Below are 23,663 nucleotides of genomic sequence, written 5' to 3' on the forward strand. Positions count from 1 at the left end.
CTATGAATTAAAAAATAAATATGTGTATTTTGTCCTAAAACAAGATTGCAGTTAACTAATGAATGCCACAAGCTACAAACTGGGCAAGTAAGCAGTCCTAAAAAATAATTATAATTGTTGAACAACATATATGTGTTTTTAAACTTTATAGGCTTTGTTTTGCATTTTAAATATCTATACATTATTAGTTATTTATGATGCAAAACAAAGCAAATATCTTTCTATATATCCTTAAACACCTTTGAAATGTCACAAATGTGGCTGTGGACCACAAAAACCAGTCTTATGATGCACATACAATGTATTTTTAGCTATTGTCAAAATTTTCCAAATATTGAGTCAAATTGGTCTTTTTTATGCCAAAAATCATTAGAATATTAAGTTAGGATCGTGCTCCATGAAGATATTTTGTCAGTTTCCTACAGTAAATATATACAAAATTTATTTTTCATTATTTATACTTATATGCATTGCTAAGAATTTAATCTAAAACATTTTGAAGCTGCGTTCACACTAGAGATTGTGTGTGCGAAATTCTGCCGTACGCAGATTAAACAAGATGCATTCGCGTGTGTATGAATGGAAGTCTATGGGGAGAAAAGCCCAGTGTGACCACAGCTTAAAGGTGATTAAAGTGTTTGATTTTTTTAACCCTCAGATTCCAAATTTTCAATTAGTTGGACCAAGACCAAATATTCTCTCATCAATACATCAATAGAAACAATAGAAAGTTACATTGCAACTAATTCTCATTAGATTATAAGTAGACTGTTGGGATTAGGGTTGGGGTTACGGTTAGTATATGTTGACATGTACTTGCAAAGTTTCTAGTTTAGTTTAGTTTATTTATGTAGCACATTTTTTACAACGCAACAGTGCCCAAAGTGCTGAACACAGTTTATTCATTCATTTTCTTGTCGGCTTAGTCCCTTTATTAATCCGGCGTCGCCACAGCGGATTGAACCACCAACTTATCCAGCAAGTTTTTACGCAGCGGATGCCCTTCCAGCTACAACCCATCTCTGGGAAACATCCACACACACATTCATACACTCACACATACGGACAATTTAGCCTACCCAATTTATCTGTACTACATGTCTTTGGACTGTGGGGGAAACTGGAGCAAACCCAAGCGAACGCAGGGAGAACATGCAAACTCCACAAAGAAACGCCAACTGAGCCGAGGTTCCAGGTTCGAACCAGCGACCTTCTTGCTGTGAGGCGACAGCACTACCTACTGCGTCACTGCCTCGCCCTTGAACACAATCAATACTAAAAATAAAATCTACATCACATACATAACAATTAAAACATAAGGCAAAACCCCTCAACATTAAAAAGGCTCAAATTCTAAGGGACAAAGATGGCGCTTCAAACGCTTTTTAAAAACAGATAGGGTTGGAGCATGTCTGATGTGGGGTGGAAGCCCGTTTATAGTCAGTTAAATGTCTGTCGAAGGAGCAGAATCAGCAGATATTAAGCCAGGAGTTTTTAAACTCAGTCCTGGAGGGCCGGCGTCCTGCTGACTTTAGCTCCAACTTGCTCAGGAGGTTTGTAGTATATCTGGTTAGAGCTTGATTAGCTGCTTCAGTTTAATTAGGGCTGAAGCTAAACTCTCCAGGACACCGGCCCTCCAGGACTGAGTTTGGACACGCCTGTATTAAGCAGATAATCTACTAATACTCTAATGGACCATCACTATAAAGTGTTACCAAAACCAGTTTATTCAACACTCATACAATGTGTGAATCTCAATTTCCAAAATTGCACAGTTTTGTGGTTCAGGGTTACAAATTAGAGCAGTATTCAGAGCAGATTTAACCATGATGTTTGCTCAAATTCATCAACACCAATATTAAAACAAGCCCTGTTTCTAATATAAACAGCGAGGAATATAAACTGACTTGTCATGAGCACACAGAAAGGTTTGAAATGGCATTGTAAAGCTGTGTGTCACATAACAGGTTCAGATGGGTTGAAGGTCAATGAGCGACAGATGAAGCGCTTCAGGATTGTCTCCTCTTTTGTCCTTGGGTATAAAGATAACCCTGTGAAATTCCTGGAAAGTGACGCCCGCTGATTGAGCCGCAGACAGTAGCCCTGCCATTTATGTAACGCGTTTCACTGAAAGATAAATATAAAGAAGAAGAGTGATGGAGCACTTGGTTTTATTGCAGTGCTGAAACTAAAGCAGTGATGGCCTTACTGTGATATCCAGTGCATGCGTCTGCCGTCACAAGACATGCGAGACATATGCGGGTATCATCTTTCTGTCGGGACAAACGTTTGGTCGCCTGCCCAGAACTGCTGCATATGCGACCCTGTCATGGTGTAAATGATCTTAGAGGGTAAACTAATAAAACACAGCTGACCTTTTCATTCAGATCTAGCTGATCGTTTACTGTGTGTTGATGGCTATAGAAATACTAAATCTTTTAAGTCAATTGTTAAGAAGCGTTACAGCAGACAAGAACCTAATTTACACTACCTGACAAAAGTCTTGTGGCCTATTCAAGTTTTAGCAACAACAAACAATATCTTGTCTTCTAGTTGATGATTTGGTATCAGAAGTGGCTTATATGAAAGGCAAAGGCCTCTAGAGAGTTTAATTATTGAGCACAATAAAATATGATCTTGTCTTGATTATTAATGATTTGATTAGGACAGTGCGGTCTGACTCTGCTTAGACTAAAGTCACTGAACAGAAATAATGTCCAGTATAGAATATAAAGTCCTGCTGCAGTGGAGACAGAATGAATATTGTGTCTGACTCCATCATGAGCTTGGAGGACTGCATCCATACATCTCTGACATGACTCAAATCACTGATTAATAAAGTCATCTGGAATGAAGAAAAAATCCTTCTTGCAGGATCCCAGAGTTCATCAAGAGTCTTTGTGTTCATCTTCAACACCTCCTCCTTCATCTTACCTCAGACATGCTCAATAATGTTCATATCTGGTGACTGGGCTGGCCAGTCCTAGAGCAGCTTGACCTTCTTTGCTTTCAGGGGCTTTGATGTGGAGGCTGAAGTATGAGAAGGAGCGCTATCCTGCTGGAGAATTTGCTCTCTCCTGTGGTTTGTAATGTAATGGGCAGCACAAATGTCTTGATACCTCAGGCTGTTGATGTTGCAGATCTCTCGCACGCCCCCATACTGATTATAACCCCAACTCATGATGTTTTCTTCACCAAACCTGACTGATTTCTGTGAGAATCTTGGCTCCATAAGGGTCACAGTAGGTCTTCTGCCGTGTGTGTGATGATTGGGATGCAGATCAACAGATTCATCAGAGAAATCCACCTTCTGACACTTCTAAATGATCAAGTAGTCAAGTCAAGTTATTATTTGCTGCTCTTACGACTGGGATCCACAACAAGACTTGTGTCAGGTAGCGTTTATACAGTAATAGTGTTTTAAACCATACTGTAGTAAAGTGTAATATACTGTATATATTATAGTAGGTTTGACTCTGTTAATGTATGCTTCAGTGTATTTTAGGTTTAAACCGTGGTGTTTTGTACTATAATATACCCTATATTTGTGGAAAACTACGGTAGAGTGTGTATAGGGTGTTTATAGGTCACACTTTACAATAAGGATTCATTAGTAAATGTATTTACTAACATGAACAATACTTGTAGAGCATTCAATAATCATTCAACATGCATTAATCCAGTGGTTCTCAAACTGTGGTACACAGAGGAATCACTGAATAACTAAAGTAAAAAAATGAACACACTTTTAACCCTTTGACGAGCACGATAACAACAATGTGATCAGTAAATTGATTTTAATAGACTAAACCTTTTATTTTATTTTCAAATGTTCTAATATTTGTAATGTATTCTATCATTTGAAGCAGATTTCCTTCATATTTTTGGGCATATCCCGTATTGTTATATCCCAATGTTGACAGGTATAATCCCTTGCTTTTCTGACACACAGCCTACTCTAACCTGCAGTAAGCAGCTCTACTTTCTAATTTAAATATGTAAATCCAATTCATATATTTAAAATACAAGGTCATTTTTAGATTTTAAAGATACTTGTATAAAAAAGTCGTATGCATGCATCATGTATATTGAAATTTATTAAAAATAGTTATATATACATATATGATGACATATAGCCTATATTTATTAGGTCCAAGAAGCATTTGTAGGTTTTAAAGAATAGGCTACTTTATGATAACACTTTAGATTTAACTACAGCAGTTTTCTTCTTACTTTTTAAGAACAGTGCCATCTTTAATTAACTTTTAAAAGCACATTTTAATTTAAACGTTGATGTTTAATTTATTTTCACCTGTAAGCACAGTTCAGTGTTAATGTTCAAACTATTTTTAATGTTTAAAGTGGCTGACAATAATAACTAGTTATAATAAGAAAAAATAATCTGTAATTACACCTCTACACTTTCAATACCAGTCATTATGGTGGTACTTTCGAGAGACAATGTTTTTCTGAGGTGGTACTTGGTGAAAAAAGTGTGAGAACCACTGCATTAAGCCAACATCTACTGTATTTTCATTAACTAACATGAACAAATAGTGTAATTAATGCATTGTTCATTGTTTATGTTGGTAAATCCATTAACTAATGCAACCTTATTGAAAAGTGTGGTCGAAACTAAATAATCACCACAACCAATTAATTCAAGTACTTTACTATAGTATGGTTCAAATGCACTATACATTTACTATAAATCATTCATTCATTTTCTTGTCGGCTTAGTCCCTTTATTAATCTGGGGTCACCACAGCGGAATGAACCGCCAACTTATCCAGCACGTTTTTATGCAGTGGATGCCCTTGTAGCCACAATCTCTGGGAAACATCCACACACAATCACTCAAACACACGCACACACACTATGGACAATTTAGCCTACCCAATTCACCTGTACCGCATGTGTTTGGATTGTGGGGGAAACCGGAGCACCCGGAGGAAACCAACGCGAATGCAGGGAGAACATTCAAACTCCACACAGAAACGCCAACTGAGCCAGCCGAGGCTTGAGCCAGCGACCTTCTTATTGTGACAGCACTACCTACTGCGCCACTGCGTCGCCTTTACTGTAAATCACTGTGGTATTATTTTTTATGTTAGTAGAGTGACAACCAGTGAGGATCTATAATTAGATGTGGCACCAACTAAGTGAAGACAGCTAAGCAGCAAAGGTCACATGTTAACAAGGTGCAAGTGTTCAACAAGTCAGATGGTTTTGGATGTGTCTACAATCAACCCCTCAGAGGCTCCTGAATCTCCAGGCAGGAATCTCATAATTAGTCAGATGATCTGCAGGATTTACAGCACGAGCGAACACAAGCGGCCAGCTGTCTGACAACTGTAATGCTCATCTGCAAAGCAAAGCATGTCTCTTGTAAGACTATATTTGACTATGTTTAATGTTATACTGAAATAAAATGATTACTGCTGCTTGTTCAAACTACCTGTTTAAAATGAGCTGAAACAACACAATTCTTGCCGGGTTTATTTGTTTTATGTTTAGTCCACCTAAATTTGTAACACTTCAGCGTTTTGTGTTGAAACAACATGAAGGAATTGTTCCCAGCATTCTTTGCGTAAGATTGAATTAAGAAAGGAAAATGTTGTGAATACAAGTAATCTAGAAAGACTTTTTTTTTCCATCAAATTTTACTTGTAGGCGAGGCAGTGGCGCAGTAGGTAGTGCTGTCGCCTCACAGCAAGAAAGTTGCTGGTTCGAGCCTCGGCTCAGTTGGCGTTTCTGTGTGGAGTTTGCATGCTCTCCCTGCGTTTGCGTGGGTTTCCTCCGGGTGCTCCGGTGTCCCCCACAGTCAAACACATGCGGTACAGGTGAATGGGGTGGGCTAAATTGTCTGTAGTGTATGAGTGTGTGTGTGAATGTGTGTGTGGATGATTCCCAGAGATGGGTTGCAGCTGGAAAGGCATCCGCTGCGTATAAACCTGCTGGATAAGTTGGCGGTTCATTCCACTGTGGCGACCCCGGATTAATAAAGGGACTAAGCCGACAAGAAAATGAATGAATGAATGAATTTTTCTTTTATTTTGTATTTTTTTAACACAGAAAAACATGCCGTGGACAATCAGCATAAAACAAAATGTGTAGATATACATATATTAATCAATATAAAAGTTGTTAAATAATAGTATTAATAATAGTGTCAGCCATGACAACAATATTGTCAGTAAGGAAAAACTGAAGAATAATGACAAGGAAATATTAATGCAATTAAAAATGACAAATAAAATTAATTAATACATATACATACACATATATACACATACATACATACACACACACACACACACATATATATATATATATATATATATATATATATATATATATATATATATATATACATACACACATACATATATACATACATACATAAACACACACATATATACATACAAACAAACACACACACACACATATATCCATATAAATATGCACACATACATACATGTAAATAAAACAAATTTCCAAACCAAATAAGCCAAATCTGTACTTATAGGGTTAAGTAATGTTAAAATTAAGCCAATCAAAAATAAACAATTAACTAGAGGAATGGTGATATACACATAGAGATAGGTTATTAAAACTGTCCTGAAAAACCTCTACGACAATGAACGTTATTAGAAGCCCAAACAGGGAACCTTAAATTACTATAAAAAGGTGAAAATAAAAATAAATAAAGATAATTAAATAATATAATAATAAAACAAATTGATAATAAATAATAAATGAAGGGAAAGGGGGGGGGGGGGTTCTGGAACCAGAAGTTCATGCTTTTTGATGTCTCATTGATTCAAGTTAGTAATCTAGAAAGACTTGTTAGAGTTAAATCTTCACTTTAGTTTGAAGATTTCGAATATTTTCAAGTAATGCGTTGAGTTTTGAGATTACCACCTTGTAGAAGCAGCCGTGCTTTGGGTGTTGGCAGCTTTATTGAGTTATGGGTAACTGCAGTCTGGAGCAATGAGCGTGGCAAAAGGTAGGGTCGGGGTAAAGCGTTTTTCATTGGTCAATTTCTTTTTTTTTTTTTTGTTAGGGGCGTGGCGAACGGTTTTTCATTGGTCAAGGGTTTTATTTACGGTCAAATGCGTTGGCCAATTAGACAACATATTAAATAAGCTGATCATTTAGCTTAAAGGTGGATCATTCTACTTCATGCAACTGTTGTTTAGAATAAAGAATGAATTAAACGTAATCACAAGTTTCATTAAAGTAATGGGTAAATCTGCCTTCTAATGGATACAAATGCTTCAAATTCTATGTATTTGTTCTTTTCACTGGCTATTTATAAATGCACTACTAGAATATCTCACAGGCATCGGCGACTCATCTGCGATTCTCTCAGATCACGTCTTTGGTAGGTCATACTGTGTGATTGATACTCGCGTGCACGAGCACCAATTTGCCTGTGAATTCAGGCATTTGTCTGCGATTTCTCAAAACCTGTCAGGGCGAAATTCCTCCAGTCTGAACTCGGCATAAGTGAATCTCAAACACAGACTGACCTTGTTGTGATCTTTGCAGAATGGAGAGCTGCAGTGTGGAGTGTTTTTGTGGCGGATCACGGCCTCATCTGAACCGAACTCAACAACCCGCAACCTACATCCAAAACAACAATGAACCAAAAGTACAACAGACCATTCAACAACAGCACTGCGTGAGTATTCCACAAAGCACATTCACTTCCCAGGGTTTCAGAGTTTATTCGTGATTAGACTTGGTTAAGGATTTATTCATAATTACAGCATTGTTTAGTAACTGTTGCACAATCACCAGACTTACTACTATTATCTGTTATTATTCAAGTAGTAATAATGATAATTCAAATTATTACTATCGGTTCAGAGTTATTAAGTGCATTTTAAACAATCTAACACAAAGAAAGGAGAAAAGCTAGATCACTCACATTTCCACTGTTCGGCATTTCATAATCTGACTAAAAATGCAATGTGCAAATACAAAAGGGAAAGCATAGAGCCAGACATGAGATCCAAATCAATTCAAAACATGTTAACTAGAGCTGGGTGAAAAAAACAACAACAAATAACATTGATTTTTATCGAAATTCAATTTAAAGAAATAATACTGATGCTGCAAATCCCTTAATCCACTTGAAAACTTGAGACTTTTCAGTATTACGATGTATTTCCAACTCAAATGGAATATTGAGTAGGGGGCGGAGCTTTATTTTTGTGCTCCACCTCTCGTCTTTCAATCACAGCAAACTATTGTTTGGAGGGGTGTGGCTAAGCATGTCTTAAGCATATTTAGTCCAATCAGATGGCAGATTTAGATTAAGGATTAACAAAACAAACTTTTTATTTTCAGTGTGTTAACTTGCATAAATTAATTGTTCACTTTAAGAATAACGACGTTTTGCACTCGCAAAATAAACTCAAATTTAACTAAATTAAATTATTAAAATAAACAAAATTTAGACTATATCCAGACTTTAATGTTTGTAATTTAGAGGGTGGGGGCAGCACGGTGGCGCAGTGGGTAGCACTGTCGCCTCACAGCAAAAAGGTCACTGGTTCGAGCCCCGGCTGCGTCAGTTGGCATTTCTGTGTGGAGTTTGCATGTTCTCCCTGTGTTGGCGTAGGTTTCCTCCGGGTGCTCCAGTTTCCCCCCACAAGTCCAAACACATGCGCTATAGGGGAATTGGGTAAGCTAAATTGTCTGTAGTGTATGCAGACATCCCAAGTGTCCCGGAAGTACCGGGAGTCTCCTGCAGAAATCATCTCTGTCTCCCCCCGGTAATGACTTTTCCCAAGTTGGGATGTCTGTATGTGTGTGAATGGATTTTTACTGGCAATGGGTTGCAGCTGGAAGGGCATTCGCTGCGTAAAACATGTGTTGAATAAGTTGGCGGTTCATTCCGCTGTGGCGACCCCAGATTAATAAAGGGACTAAGCCGAAAAGAAAATGAATGAATGAGTTTAGAGAGTGAATATCTGCACTTCACCAATCATCCTGAAGATGTCGCCATTTATCAGTCGCCTTCCTGATGATTAAACAAACAAAAACATCTCGGTAGCCAATTGAAGTTAGCAAGATTAAAGTCTGGTGTGTAGAAGTAAGCAATGGGGGTAAAGATAAATCTTCTTAAACCACATTTGCAAATAATGTCTCCAAGTGCTAATACCATGTATCCACACAGATTGGTTTTTATCTAAAGTAAATAATTTAGTGGCTCTATTGTTAATGTACCGTAAATGTGCTCTTCACTAATATAGATGAATAGGAGGGATTCATTTACTAACAATTATATTCAATTGTGGAATATTTGTCCGGAAACTAACATTTTTTTAATTAAATATTAAATACTAATCAATATTGGATCAAATCAAACCCATATAAATAATAAATTAAACGTAATACCCAGCCCTAGTGTCAACATTCAGATGACCTACCCACAGCTTCGACCTTTAAGCTAAGGAACAGAAGTAAAGTCATTAAAGGAATATTTCAGGGTAAATACAGCTCGAGTTATAAAAGACTGCAGATCTGTTACGCCTCGTCCTTCAGCTTGCACAGAATGAGGAACAACGGAAGTCTGTGGAGCAGTTCAACCAAGGCTTTAAAAGCAGATTATTACAGCACATCATGATCTCCGGTCACCATAAATCAGTCTGTGATAATCAACAACAGGTGCTGCACTTACAGATCAATTATTAAAAATTGTAATGTTGTTTCAAATATTCCCCAAGTGATGTTTAACAGAGTAAGGCCTGCTTTTTTCCACAGTGTGTCTTTTTTTCTGGATTAAGTCTTGTAATGTACTGTAATATGTGTTTATATTGCACATTTATTATGTATGGCCATACACCCAAAGCGCTTCACAATCATGGGGGGGGGGGTCTCTCCACACCACCACCAGTGTGCAGGTCCACTTAGATGATGCGACAGCAGCCACAGGACAACAGCACCAGTGCGCTCACCACACACCAGCTATAGGTGGAGTGGAGAGACAGTGATATTCGTTATTTCCAATGGAGGTCATGTAAGCGGCATGACATGCTCTTCCAGATGCACCCAGCTGAATGAATCCTGCAAGCGCACTGCAAATCACTAACAAAAACTGACTGATCAGCTTCAGCTTATTGAATATACACATTTCAGAAGACTAATTATCTCAGACAAACACAGAACACACAAACACTGCAGTTCTTTGTAATTTTCTCCATAAATAAATCTTGTATCGGAGCTGCAGCAATGTTTTGTCAGCTTGTCATCCTCTGAGAAAATGGTTTATGGTCGCCTAGCAACCTACGAACCATCGACCACCCCCGGTCAGCTGTAAAATTTTCACGCGTTGACCGGTCCGCGGTGATAAAAGGCTGAGGACCACTGGTCTACAGAACAAAGCACAGTTGTTCAATAACTTCGCTAATAAACCTAACTGGCCTAGTTATGCCTTTAAATGTCACTTTAAGCTGAATACTAGGATCTTGTAAAATATTATGTGTGTTGTCACCATGGCAAAGATAAAAGAGTTAATAAAGCTACCGTTTAAAATGTGTTGAATACGATCTGTTAAACAGCACTTGGGAAATAATTTAAAGATAATTCAATTCAGCAGGATGAAATGTTTTCTTCAAGTGTACATCTCAAGTTATATTCCTTTAATATTCCTTCAATCCCGAGTGACATGTAACATACAATAATAATAATAACAATAATAATAATCATGACTCAGTCCACTCAAGTGCATATAAGTGATCCTCAGTGTGATAATCATTCCTTCAAATATCCTCAGGATGGTGCATCATTTTTAGCAGCAACGTGTTAAAGAGCTAACACAGTGATGTCCAAACTCAGCCCTGGAGGGCCGGTGTCCTGCATATTTCAGTTCCAACCCCAATTAAACACACCTGAACCACCTAATCTAGCTCTTTCTAGGTATACTAGACTTCCAGGCAGGTGTGCTGGAGGAAGTTGGAGCTAAACTATGCAGGACACCAGCCCTCCAGGACCGAGTTTGGACACCCCTGAACTAAGAGAACCGATTCCATTATTCTTAAATCTGGAGTGAGAACATAAACCCGCTTTCAAAAAGATCAACTACTTCAAAAACAATCAGCCCTTGTCTCTGCGGATGGTTTGAAGGGTTAGTTCACACAAAAATTTAAATGAGCTCATCATTTACCCTTATGGCATCCTAGGTGTACGACTCCAATCTGAGTTTTTTTAAATGTTACAAATAATGAAAATCAGCATATACTTAGACATAGTTGGACTATAAGCATTCAGTACATGGAAATGACATACAGTGAGACTCAAACACTGCTTCCTCGTTCACCAGGAACATCAGGCCAATTGGAACAAATCATTAACTCTGACGATCCACTGGGATCATTAATATGCAACCCCCAGGCAGCGTTTAATTGGCCACAAACTTTCCTAGTGAGATTACAACAGTTATAAATATGAGGGGACTCTTATTTTGAAAACAGGCAAGGCAGGGTCACAAAAAAGCAGCCGTTTTGTGACGCAAGCAGCCATGCATCTCATCTGTTAGTTTAATCTGATGGACTATACATTTTTTTCAGCACCTTCCGAAAAGGCATAAGGTGTGTTTACAGTATGTTTTGTTAGTTTACCGTGTATATTGCAAAGTTTGCTGTATTTATTTGCATTGAGGCAACTGTTTAGCTGATTGCACTAATGCACCAATAAAAATCACCTCAAAAGAAAGACGATGACAGACAGCGCTTGCCGGAAGTTACATAAAATAATTTGGAGGTTTCTTACAAAAAAAAAACATGGTTTGACTTAGGTCTGGGCGATAAATCAGTTTTAACTCGAGTGTGAAGTTCACATCAATTTATTTGAATGAAACTCGGTTTTCACTCTAACACGTGACATGACGCTCCCCACTGGGTTCCCGTAGTTCCCCCTGCACTGCCATAGATACACACAAACAACATCCAGCGAGTAGAGGAGAACTCGGAGAAACATTGCCCTCTAAAATGAAATGAAAAACAACATGGATGCACAAACACTCCCGCAAATAATGGCACTATTCAAAGCGCTCCGTCACACTTTCATTTGAAACTGTGCGCCATACCTTCCCTTCTCACAGAGAGGAGTAATGAATAAAACAATTAATGGAGAAGATGATGACTGTAACCAATCTAACGCTGCTGTATCTGGATAAATGATGTGACCCAGCCACAAAGATGTTCATTACTGTAAAAATCAACACTGACAAAACTCGCTCAGAGCACTAGACTAATCTACCAGATGCAGAAACCCAACGCAAATAAGATACAACCCACTAGCCTAATGTGAGTAACACCAAATAAATATGAATAAACCTCTGAATGCTTGTTCATTAAAAAAGAAAAATCTACTTGGAGAAAGGTCCCAACTTTACCAATCATTATGATTTTACTTTCACTGTAGTTTACTTTCATATTAAATAAAATGTCATTTACACTATTATTATTCAAGTCTTATATGCATTTACAGGCTTTCTGCAGGCGTCACCCAGTTAAATTGAAGACTTTTTAAGACCATTATGAATGAAATTCTATACATTTTATACATTTAAAAAACTATAATAAACTAAATCTACAGACAACTATCTGTCCAGGTCGGTGTCCTCCGCAGTAAACACATGGAGGACTTTTAAACAAATGTATTTGTAGGATAAATAATTAAACCATTATGATAAATAGAGTTAAAAATGAGAAAATAGAGTTAAAATTTGTTGAGATGGATCGTTGGTGATTGGATGGGTTTTGGCCAGAAACATAGCAAAACATAAACAAAGGAAAATTAAGACCCGGGGTCCGTTCTTCATACCTCGCTTAAATAATCTCAGATGATTTGGCAGATCCTGGATCTGTTAATCTTGATAACTGATCTCTGGCTAATTTGGTTCTTCTAACAAGTTCGTGAATCAGATTAAAATGTCTAAATGAACTGATCTGAGATCGCTGCGTTTGTTATGAAGGACAGATCTATCAATCCTAGAAATCATGATCAGCAATGCAACGATTGGCTGACGGCACAGCAGCATAATGACATCATCTGATTAATATTCAATTATCCAGGTGATCAAAATTACATCAAATTAGCAACATTTGTTTGTTAAATCTGACACGCAGTAACTTTCCAAATTTGTTGTGAGCTGCAGGCTTTACACTTTCATGTGTCGAGAGTTTTCATCATGTATTTCAATGCAAATCAATGTATTTAGTTCCACATTTAGAGATTTTCTTTATTATAGTAGCCTAGGCCGATTCATGTTTTTGTAACTGGCGTAAGGAATAACTGTATAAATTAATTTTGCATCAAAAAAGCATTTTGATATCGGTAAAGGTGTCAATCACCGGCATATTAGTGATCAAAACACGTGCATGACTGCATAAATTATTATCCTTTTTTTTTAGTTGAATATTGTGCATGTACGCATTTGCATCTAAAAAAGTTCATATCAATAAATTTTCTCTTTGAACCACCAGGTGGCAGTCTTTTACATTTATTTCAGAATGCAGATTGTATAAGCTTTATTATTATATATTGTTTTTACTTTTATACATATATAGTTACAAATAAATATGCATTTACTCTTTTCCCAAGTGTATATAACTAAGAAATTATCCGCATTCCGTACATACTTTCTGTATTATCTGTGCTTGAACTGACCTGATCTAATGCTGTTTATATGAAATGAACCTGCTCCTACACAGGTTTGAGCTACCAGAACTGTTACTAGAAGAACGAAACGATCCTGGATCGTGTCAAATCATCAACATTCAAATCCAGCTAACTGAGTAATCCACGTACGAAGAATGGACCCATTTAAAACAAATTTAAGACCTACAACACAATATTTCAGTCATTTTAAGACATTTAAGACCTAAAATGTGGATTTTGAGATTTAAGACATTTTAGACCCTGCAGTAATCCTGAATTATAAATAGAGCTTGTGAAATTTGATCTTCTTTATATCTTATAATTATGATTAGGTAATAACCTTCAATGCCAAGCATTTTTTGTGGGGGGTAAAATCGACTTAAGGGCAACACGGTGGCGCGGTGGGTAGCACAATCTCCTTACAGCAAGAAGGTTGCCGGTTCAAGCCTCGGCTGGATTAACTGGCGTTTCTGTGTGGAGTTTGCATGTTCTCCCTTTGTTGGCGTGGGTTTTCTCTGGGTGCTCCGGTTTCCCCCACAGTCCAAACACATGCGCTATAGGGGAATTGGGTAGGCTAAGGCCCTGTTTACACTAATGTGTTATAAGTTTTGCTACGGTTACGCCATCCGTCCACACTAGGCCGGAGTTTTGAGGCCGTTATCTTTCTCAAATGCTGCTGCTGGGAAAACGGAGACATCTGAAAACAGATGCGGGGCTGCTGAGATTCGCTAGCTGATTGGAGCTTTTGTGTCATTGCATATCCTTCCCTTATTCGTCAAGCCCCTATCACATGACTATAACACATGGCTTTAACTCTACCGGAAAACAGCCGACCAGCCTTCACTGTAACAACACCATGGACACAGAAATGGGAGCGTTGTTTGCACTATTTTCTGTTTATGGCGCCATTGTGCAGTTAAACTCTGCCTTTTTTTACTACAGCAGCTGCATATATTCGCAAGCTTTGTTCGAGCTCTCGCTAATCGCTCACGTCTGTTCACAAAAAGACCTCTCTTGCTTTCTTAGCCATCGCGTTCATTATTCAACCGGTGTTTGTTGACTAGCATTAACCAAATGCCGAGCGAGACGCATGCTTCCTGTTTATACTAGAATGCGCATGCACAGAGTGCGCTAATGGTCACGTGATATACGGTTTTGGTGGCGTAGTGTGGATGGAGATATGTTCAGAAAAGCTAGGTGAAACGCGGATCGTTTTTGATCTAAAACGCCAATTTAAAACGAAAACGCATTAGTGTAAACGCGGCCTAAACTGTCCATATGTGTGTGAATGAGAGTGTATTGGTGTTCCTGTCTGGAAGGGCATCCGCTGTGTGAAACATATGATGGAAAAGTTGGTGGTTCCTTCCACTGTGGCCACCCCAGATTAATAAAGGGAATAAGCCGAAAAGAAAATGAATGAAAATGGATGTTTCCCAGAGATGGGTTGCGGCTGGAAGGGCATCCGCTGTGTAAAAACTTGCTGGATAAGTTGGCGGTTCATTCCGCTGTGGCGCCCCCAGATTAATAAAGGGACTAAGCCGACAAGAAAATGGATTTAAATCGAAAAATTAGGGATTATTTTCTTTTTAACAGGCTATATAACCCAGTCCTAGTTTCACTAAAGGAAATCTTATTTCACACACCCGAGCCGCGTGAGGCATTTATTAGCATAGATGGATGTGTGTTATTAGACTTTTAAATAAAAATTATGAGCCAAATATGATTTTTAAAATAGATTTGACTGAAAGCAGAATGTGATGTACACCTGGGATGCCGTGATGTTGAGAATAAATTTCATGTTTGCGTGAACTAACCCTTTAATATGACTGTCAGTCAGTGGATGCTACACGGGTCAGGCTTCAGTGTTGAATTGGAGCGTTTGCCCTTGACTCACAGCACTGCACGCTGACATGTTGGAGCGTCTGCATACTCTGGACGCGTTCCGCTGGTTTCTGGTACAGTTTTGGTACCGTTCACACTCCTCACACACTTCAGGATAGAGTCCATGTGCGACGACTCCACCGACACGTGTTAGGAATGACTACTAATACAAGGCTAAGAGGCTGCGGATCCCCAGTAGGTGAAGTGCGAAGGCTAGGTCTCTGGGTTTGGTGTGGCCAGAAGAGGAACGTTATCTCTCCGGTGTCGGACTAGTGGCGGCCGCCGGTACTGTTCTCCATCCGCCAGAGTCTGTGGAAGGGGTTTGCGTTTGCTTTCTGGGAGGAGCAGGATGGAGAGGACAGCCAGCAGGGCGAGAGACGAGTAAACCACATGGTGCAGAAAGTAGCCATAGTGATTACGCAGATCCATAAGAGGAGAGCTGAGGCGACCCACGCAACCCAGCGCCATTACAGCTCCAACACCACTTCCTCTGTGGACACAACAAGAATTTCACAGTTTTAATCATCTGAATTTTTATATGTTTAAAATTGTAGATATTTAATCTTATATCAGATTTCTGTAAGGGCAGCAAAACCTACAATTAATTGCAGGAACTCAATTCCTCTTCAGCCAAATTTTGTAACTGTGACAGCCCTGCACACACATTTTCTGGGACCCAAGCTCATGCTCTTGCTTGTGTATTTGTGTTAAGCTCCACAAGATGGGCTGTGAAAACTCTTTGTGTTTTTAATAAGTCAATAACAAGAGCGACTGCTGCAAAGTCCTCCCAGGAGAAAGCTCTGCGGACAGCCAGAATGACACAGCAGGCATGCGTACATTACATCCCTAAGCAGCTCTGTGGTGTGTGTGTGTGTTGTTTTTCTTCACCATTTCACTCTCCATTAATGCCCTGCATCCTGCTGTTTCAGGAGGGGTTTAAGAAGAGTGTGTGTACCTGATGACGGTGGGCATGACTTCAGCCGTGAACAGAATGGAGAGAGAAGCAGCCGCTTGAGATGAGAACAAACCCATTATGGAGAACACCTTCATGGCTCCATCGCTCAGGTCTGCACACAAACACACACACACACACACACAGCAAAATTTGTTTGGAAGCTCATTTCTGCCCCGGGATAAAGAATACAAGTAATTGTTATTGTTATTATTATTTATGTTGTTGGTTATTTTAGTATTCAGAAATAAGTTGAATACAACTGTGAGATATAAAGTAGAAAGTACAAATGCCAAAGAGTGAGTCTAAAGCAGGGATGGCCAATCAATTTTTATAAGGGGCCACAATAGACTCTAGGGTGGTTTTAGAGAACCAGACCTATACAGTAGGGATGTAACGGTATCAGAATCTCACGGTACGGTAATACCTCTGTATGAATGGCACGGTATAGTATTTATTGAATCATTTACAGGAAAAACAAAACTAATGAAAAGACTCGAAAAAAGTTAGCATTTTTTGTTTGCATTTTATTTTTCAGTTTGGCTTTTCGTTTTAATATTGGCAGTCTTGATGCGGAAATGCAGTGAAAATCAACGTGACGATGTGTTGTCGCAGAGGAAATAAACATTAAATAATTTCATTTTATTTTCAATTTTGGCAGATATTCTGCGAACTGTGTTTTATAAACTTGTTAATCTGGTTTTCATTTTAATTTGATTGAGCCATGTTCATGTGTTATGCAATGAGTCCATATATTGATTACTGTGATGGGCCTAGATGTAACCAATTTCTAATAACTTTCTAATTTCTTTGATAGTCGCCATGATGACTACATAATATTTGACTAGATGCTACTAGTAATAGACTTTCTCCAGAAGAAAAATCTAAAAGGAAACACTGTGAAAATGGCCTTGCTCTGTTAAACAACACTTCTCAAATGTTTGAAGATGAATACAATCTTAAAAGGAGGGCGTTTAATTTTGTCTCACGAGGGAAGTAATTTACACATACACACTTACAGTCCATGAGTCCGAGCAGGATGAGCGAGGCCAGTCCTGTGAGGGTCATGGCCAGCAGCAGGATCCCCCTCCGGCCGCAGCGGTCCACTGTCGCCCACAGCAGCAGCCAGGCTCCGCCGCCAGCACACACCGACAGCAGGTACGTCCAGTAGAAGGTCGGAGGAGTTCCCCGAACATCATCACTGAAGGAGCTGTAGCAGTGACTGATGCCATGAGAGATGAACCTGAGCACAACACACACACACACTTACGCATGCTTTTGCCTCTTCAAGTTGGCATCAAATCAAAATGTACTCTTCTGTTTTCACATGTATAGAGTAGGGCTGGACAATAGATGGTTTCAGCATTGATGTCCTATAGTGTAATCATGTGCAATAGGCACATCACAGCACGTGCAGTGTTGAATGTGGGTTATAATTGATCATTCATTCATTTTCTTTTCCGTTTCTTATAAATATGCATACAGTGAAGATGGCGCTCATATGAATATGTATGCCACAACAGTTTTAGTGTGTGTTAAGTTAATTTCAAAATGTAATTAGGCAGTTCTTTATATCATATTTTCATTTTATTGTTAAGACGAAGTGATGTGAATGAGGTTATACAGTACACTGTTTTTACCCGATGTGTCCTTTTCCATATCAAACTTGCAAAGTCTGAACTTCAGCAAAGGGTGCAAGACTGAACTGTGTGCACTTAACATTGAGAACAGGCCCAATCAGAGAGGTGAACGTTTTCAGATGTCTCCGTTTACGCCCATCCACACTGACACAGAGCTGCAGCGTTTTAAAATGAAAACAGCCTCTTCAGCATTTCCAAAAATCTGTGCACTTTAAAACTAAGATGTGTTAGTGTAAACAGGGCCTTAATCTGTTTCTAAATTAATCATTTGATTTCAACCCAAGCTCATTCTGGAAACGTAGCCCAGCGGACGTTTCTGGAGACCGCGATTTACGTGGCCGGAGGTACGTACGGCCGCGTTTAGTTTTTCTCGAGCGAACGAGAAAAACCTCTTCGCGCTCACCGGCCGACGGCTCATCTCCGAGTAGAGGGCTTTCCCGCTGCTACCAGTTTGTCAGCTTAGCTCGCAGCATTACGTCGGCAGAGCAGAGGCCCGGAGGAGGAGGAGCCGGCCGCGGGGACGACTGGGATCGGGTCCGGGGAACAGCGGTTACAGAAATCAGGTAAGATGAAAAAAATAATCCGAAAAATAAGGGCGAGAACGTGGCGGGATCCGAAAACGCGGTCGAAATCTAAGATGCGGGCTTCTGCTTTTTTTTTTTTCTGGACGGCTTTTGCAAAACGTCGCTTGAGTTTAGGAAAGGAGGAGGAGAAAGAGGAGGGTGGCAGGGTCAGCCGATCGTTCGGTCGTTCAGCCAGCCAGTCGGACGGACAGTTGCTCCACAGGGGCCTCCGGCGGCTTTTCGCGCGAGAACAGCGCGGGTGCAAACGGCACACGCTCCCGAGAGGCGCTCGAGACGCGAAAAAGCGCGCACAGCAGCCTCTTGCATATCCGCGAAAACAAAAACCGCTAGAATACGTACCTCCCGGGACGTTTCCACAATGAGCCCAGGTTGTTTGATTCAGTGATCCATTCATAAAAACGACCTTGCTTAGTTTCTATGTGAATCTGCCATTTTGAATGTATGATTACAACCCAGGCTCATTCTGAAAACATAGTCCCATTGACTGACCCACTCTCCTCCTTCCCTAAACCCAACCAATTTTATCGATTGACCTGCCCACCCACTTACTCCCCTATTCCCAACCAACAATTTACAAGAGCCATCCAGAAAAAGAAAAGCCCTCGTCTGATTTTTTACCAAGTTTTCGGATTTTACCACGTTCTCACCCTGTTATTCACTTATTTTTTGGATTCTGTTTTTGTCTTAACCTGATTTCTGGAATTGCTCTTCCCTGGACTCGAACCCGGTTGTCGTGGTGGTCAACTCCTCTCTGCGTCTCAAGTCCGCCAAGGTATGTGACGAGCTAACTGGACAAACTGGTTGCAGTGGGAAACCCCTCCACATGGAGGTAGGCAGTCAGCCGGTAAGCGAGAAAAGGAACGGTGTCATACCACCCTGTAGCGTTCACCTAAAAAATGAAATGCAGCCATACGTACCTCTGGCTACATAATTCACGGTATCCAGAAATGTCTATAGGACTACGTTTCCAGAATGAGCCTGTGTTGCATGATTCAGTGAATCACTCCTTAGGACAGTGACTTGTGTACCTACTGATGATTTTAGTGTCATATTTAGATCATGAATATTATATTTATAAAATGCTTTCTACTATACATTATGCATTTATATAAACGTTTGGTTTTATTATGCATTTTTAAATAAGCATTAAACATTCTTTTAATATAGTAGTCCAAAAGTCAGTATGTATGAAAATAGTTATTAATATATTCATTATATTTGCTTCCTTATTGTTATAATTAAACAGTTAAACTATTTTTGATACAGCTCAAATGCTGTTGGATAGTTTGCTGCTAATAAAATGCTGTCAGAATCTTTGTGCGACAGTCTTAAAGACACAGAAAGCAGCTTGACGAACAAGTGTTGATGTGCTCTGACCTGGGAATCTAGGATCATACGATGGTTTTCGTGTCATATTGAATTATCAATGTCAGGCCGAGATCAGCACAAAACTCTCTTAACTACTTGTCAAAAATATTTTTAAATATGACCTCAGTTCAACTTCTTTCTACTCAGCAAATGCTCTAAAGCCATAATCAATCATGTCACTGAGTCAAGTGAATCACTCACGATGTGAATCCCAGCACGCAGAGGTTCTTCCAGATGTTTCTGCTGTGCAGCAGCTCCGGGAAGGACAGATGAGGACGTGTAGGAGACGAGGACGATTCACTGTCCAGCTCTGCGGCACACACAGGAACACACTGATTAAAGGGACAGCTCACCCAAAAACAACATTCACTCACCACTTACTCTAAACATATGAGCAACACCAGCGTTATGAATGTGACAATTGCAGAAAACTCAAAACATACCTTCACAGAGACAGCATGTTCACATTAGATTAAATCATCTGTTTATATTTTACAAAACAACTCAACGGGATCAAGAAAAATCAATCTGTAAACATGTTTTATATTGTAAATGAAGGAAATAAACATGCGTTATGGATGTGACCAAAAAAATCATACATACTTTGTAGAGATCCTCTGAATTAAACTGCACAGCCTCAAAAAAAAAATGATGCTAATCAACAGGATAAGAATGACTGTATAGAACAAAATGACTGATTTTAATTGACATTTCCTGCATTTATGAGGGCAGATGCTTCATTATGGATGTGATAGATGTAAAACTGCCACTTGTGTGACTTTGGTAAATCAAATATAATAGTTTGAAAACATTAACAGAGACATTTTTGCATATTTTACAGTACTGTCAAGCACAGGCTTACACAAACAACTTTTCTTTCACTATTTTGGTGAAAACTTGACTTTTTTTCATGGCCAGGCTGACATTTGCATTGCATTAAATTGCTCTGATTTTATTTATTTTTTTGTTGAACACAAAACAAGCTATTCTGAAACATGTTGGGGGGAAAAAAGATGCAAATTGCAATTGAAAATTAAATTAATGTGCATAAATGGAATATGGCCTTAGAGTTGGGCGATGTCGACCAATTTAGCATCATATGATGTCTAATGTGAAACATCCGGGGTCGCTACAGCGGAATGAATCGCCAACTTATTAATTAATTAATTAATAATGAATGAATTATTTGTAGCCTACTGTTTTAACTAGCTGACCTGCATGCTCTTTGTTTTACCCATGACCAAATCATAAATAAATGAAGATAAGTTACACACAGATGACCACCTGTCAATCACTTTTTCCTCAAGACTCTGGCATGAATAGGGTATATGCTGAGCTAGTGCTCTTCCCAGGCTGATAAACTTCCGGTGACTTTTTATTGTCAGTTTTTGTCTATGGTTCCTTTTACAGCCTTGATGTGGGAATGTAATTAAAATGCAATCAGTTAAACAGACTCTGGCATTCATTTAGATGCTCAAGCGCAAAACGAGACCAAAAGCCGTTTACTCACACGCGCCTATCAGAATCAGCAGGCTAGCGCAGAAGCTCCATTGAATATACTGGGGTAAAATAAATGCTCATATTATAAAGACATGGCGGGGGAAATGTAATTTAATGCAGTGCTTCTTGTACAACCTGAAACCCACTTTATATCAGATATCACTCAGCCAGTGGAAATCGCTGATTTGTAAAGAAAACAGACCTTAAACGTGCCAGTTTTGCATTGACAAAAGTTCATCAGACGCGTTTAACCCAGGTTTACTGGCAAATGGAAAGTCCTGTTAGCATGCTTCTGCATATACCCTATAGGCAGAGTGATCTGTGTCGTTATAATGACGTCAACAAACTTGGTTGGTAAAAAGGTGCAACAGAAACCAACCGACTGCGTCTGAGATTTTCACTAAAATGACTAAGTACAAGCGTGAAGCGAAAGACCGAAGCAGTGTACTGACGCTGGGACACGTTACATGATAAATTCAAACAACAGAAGAGTCGTTCGAGACGAGATTAATTAAATATCACCTTTAACAACTATAGTGAGACGCCATCCAGCGGGACACCCTTGACGAACTGTCTGACGTGCACTGCTCTATGGGCTGACTGCTGGAGCTCAGACATCACGTGAACTTTTAAAGCTAAGATGTATCAGTGTAAACGGGGTCTGAGTGTGTGTGTTTTTCTCGAGCGGGTTGCTGCTGCGACAGGGACAGAGCAGAGGATCGTGATGCCGGCTCAGCATCGTGATGGCTATCAGCGATGGACGATGGCACTGTCTATCAACCTAACCCTACTATGGCTTAAATCATTTATGAAATAAAACATTTCTCTTTAAATAAAACCGTCGCTGCTTTGTCTATTAATGCGTCCCATCACACCCCAGTCACAACAGAAAAGCAGACGCCATTGCGATGTATACATTAGCTCAGTGTTTGGTTGCAGCCGAAAGGGCATCCGCTATGTAAAACATATGCTGGACAAGTTGGTGGTTCATTCTGCTGTGGCGATCCCTGATAAATAAAGAGACTAAGCTGAAGGAAAATGAATGAATGAAATGAGAATAGACATGAAAACCAAATGATGGAAGCAGCCACTGACATCCACAGCAGGAGCAAAAACTATTATGGAAGGTCAATGGCTGTTTTTTTTTTTTTCCATAATTCCTGAGGATATTTTCCCTCGTGTTCATCAGAAGTGAAAGATGAGCAAAGGATGGCAGAATTTTCACTTTTGAGTGAACGTCCAAAAGAGCCATCCTCCTAAAATGAAACATCCTCCTGAAGTGTTTGAGCACTGACCGGTGAAGCTGTCGTCGTCTCTCTGGCGGTCGCTGCGCTCACAGAAGGAGTTTGCGTCTCCAGTTCTCTCTGTAAGCAGAAGCCATCGCGGCGATTCTGGAAACACACCCGGGATCCTGAAGACCAGCAAACACACATGTAGATGACAGAAACACAGAGCAGCTTCATGAAGCCATAACCACAGCACAATCAATCGCAAAAGAATTGTTAAATTCCAGTCGAGCATTAACAAAGATTGTAGCTGAATCTGTGGTTCTTGGTGATCATATAATGGAAGTCAATGGTTACCAGCTGTTTAGATCAGTGTTTCTCAACCACGTTCCTGGAGGAGCACCAGCTCTGCACATTTTCCATGTCTCCTTAACCAAACACACCTGATTCAGATCATCGGCTCATTAGCAGAGTCTGAAATACCTGTAATGGGTGTGACAGACAAAGGAGACATCCAAAACATGTGGAACTGGTGATCCTCCAGGAATGTGGTTGAGAAACACTGGTTTAGATTGAAAATGAAAATACATGTTTAATTCATTCCTCATTATACATTACTCATGGCTTAAATAATATATGTTCAAATAAGCTTTTTTCATACATTAATGTATACATTTATCTTTTATATATATATATATTACATGTTATAATTATACTATAAGACTATTTTTGATACAGTTCAAAGGCTGAACACTACAGTTTGCTGCTAATAAAATGTCAGAATCTCTGTGTGACGCAGAAAGCAGCTTGATGGACGAGTGCTGATGTGCATGTA

General features: G+C 39.3%; 1 protein-coding gene and 1 long non-coding RNA gene across 12 annotated transcripts in view; one reads left to right on the forward strand and one right to left on the reverse strand.

Moving 5' to 3' along the window:
- Positions 1-23,663, forward strand: part of LOC101882775 (uncharacterized) — a 73,809-nt gene that overhangs the window by 47,408 nt on the left and 2,738 nt on the right. For 3 of the 10 annotated variants that reach the window (XR_012399605.1, XR_012399608.1, XR_012399601.1), the window contains 4 exons: positions 7,555-7,687; positions 16,488-16,623; positions 17,532-18,433; positions 19,706-21,375. This is a non-coding gene — a long non-coding RNA (uncharacterized lncRNA). Of the gene's footprint in view, positions 1-7,554; positions 7,688-16,487; positions 16,624-17,327; positions 18,434-19,705; positions 21,376-22,791; positions 22,969-23,663 lie in introns of those variants that run through there. The other 7 variants (XR_012399611.1, XR_012399606.1, XR_012399604.1 and 4 more) reach the window with 7 other exon arrangements.
- Positions 7,718-23,663, reverse strand: part of slc22a17 (solute carrier family 22 member 17) — a 28,470-nt gene continuing 12,524 nt past the window's right edge. The window contains exons 7-12 of one of the 2 annotated variants that reach the window (XR_012399597.1): positions 22,898-23,013; positions 20,304-20,412; positions 17,530-17,753; positions 16,514-16,625; positions 11,020-16,048; positions 7,718-10,853 (exon numbers count right to left, since the gene is read on the reverse strand). Coding sequence is in view for 1 of the 2 variants with exons in the window: in XM_002666734.7 (XP_002666780.2) it covers positions 15,772-16,048; positions 16,514-16,625; positions 17,530-17,753; positions 20,304-20,412; positions 22,898-23,013 (838 nt within the window). In the remaining variant the exon portion in view is untranslated. Of the gene's footprint in view, positions 10,854-10,992; positions 16,049-16,513; positions 16,626-17,529; positions 17,754-20,303; positions 20,413-22,897; positions 23,014-23,663 lie in introns of those variants that run through there. The other variant, XM_002666734.7, reaches the window with a different exon arrangement.

This window comes from Danio rerio, chromosome 24 (genome assembly GCF_049306965.1).
Source record: "Danio rerio strain Tuebingen ecotype United States chromosome 24, GRCz12tu, whole genome shotgun sequence".
NCBI classification, from domain to species: domain Eukaryota; kingdom Metazoa; phylum Chordata; class Actinopteri; order Cypriniformes; family Danionidae; genus Danio; species Danio rerio.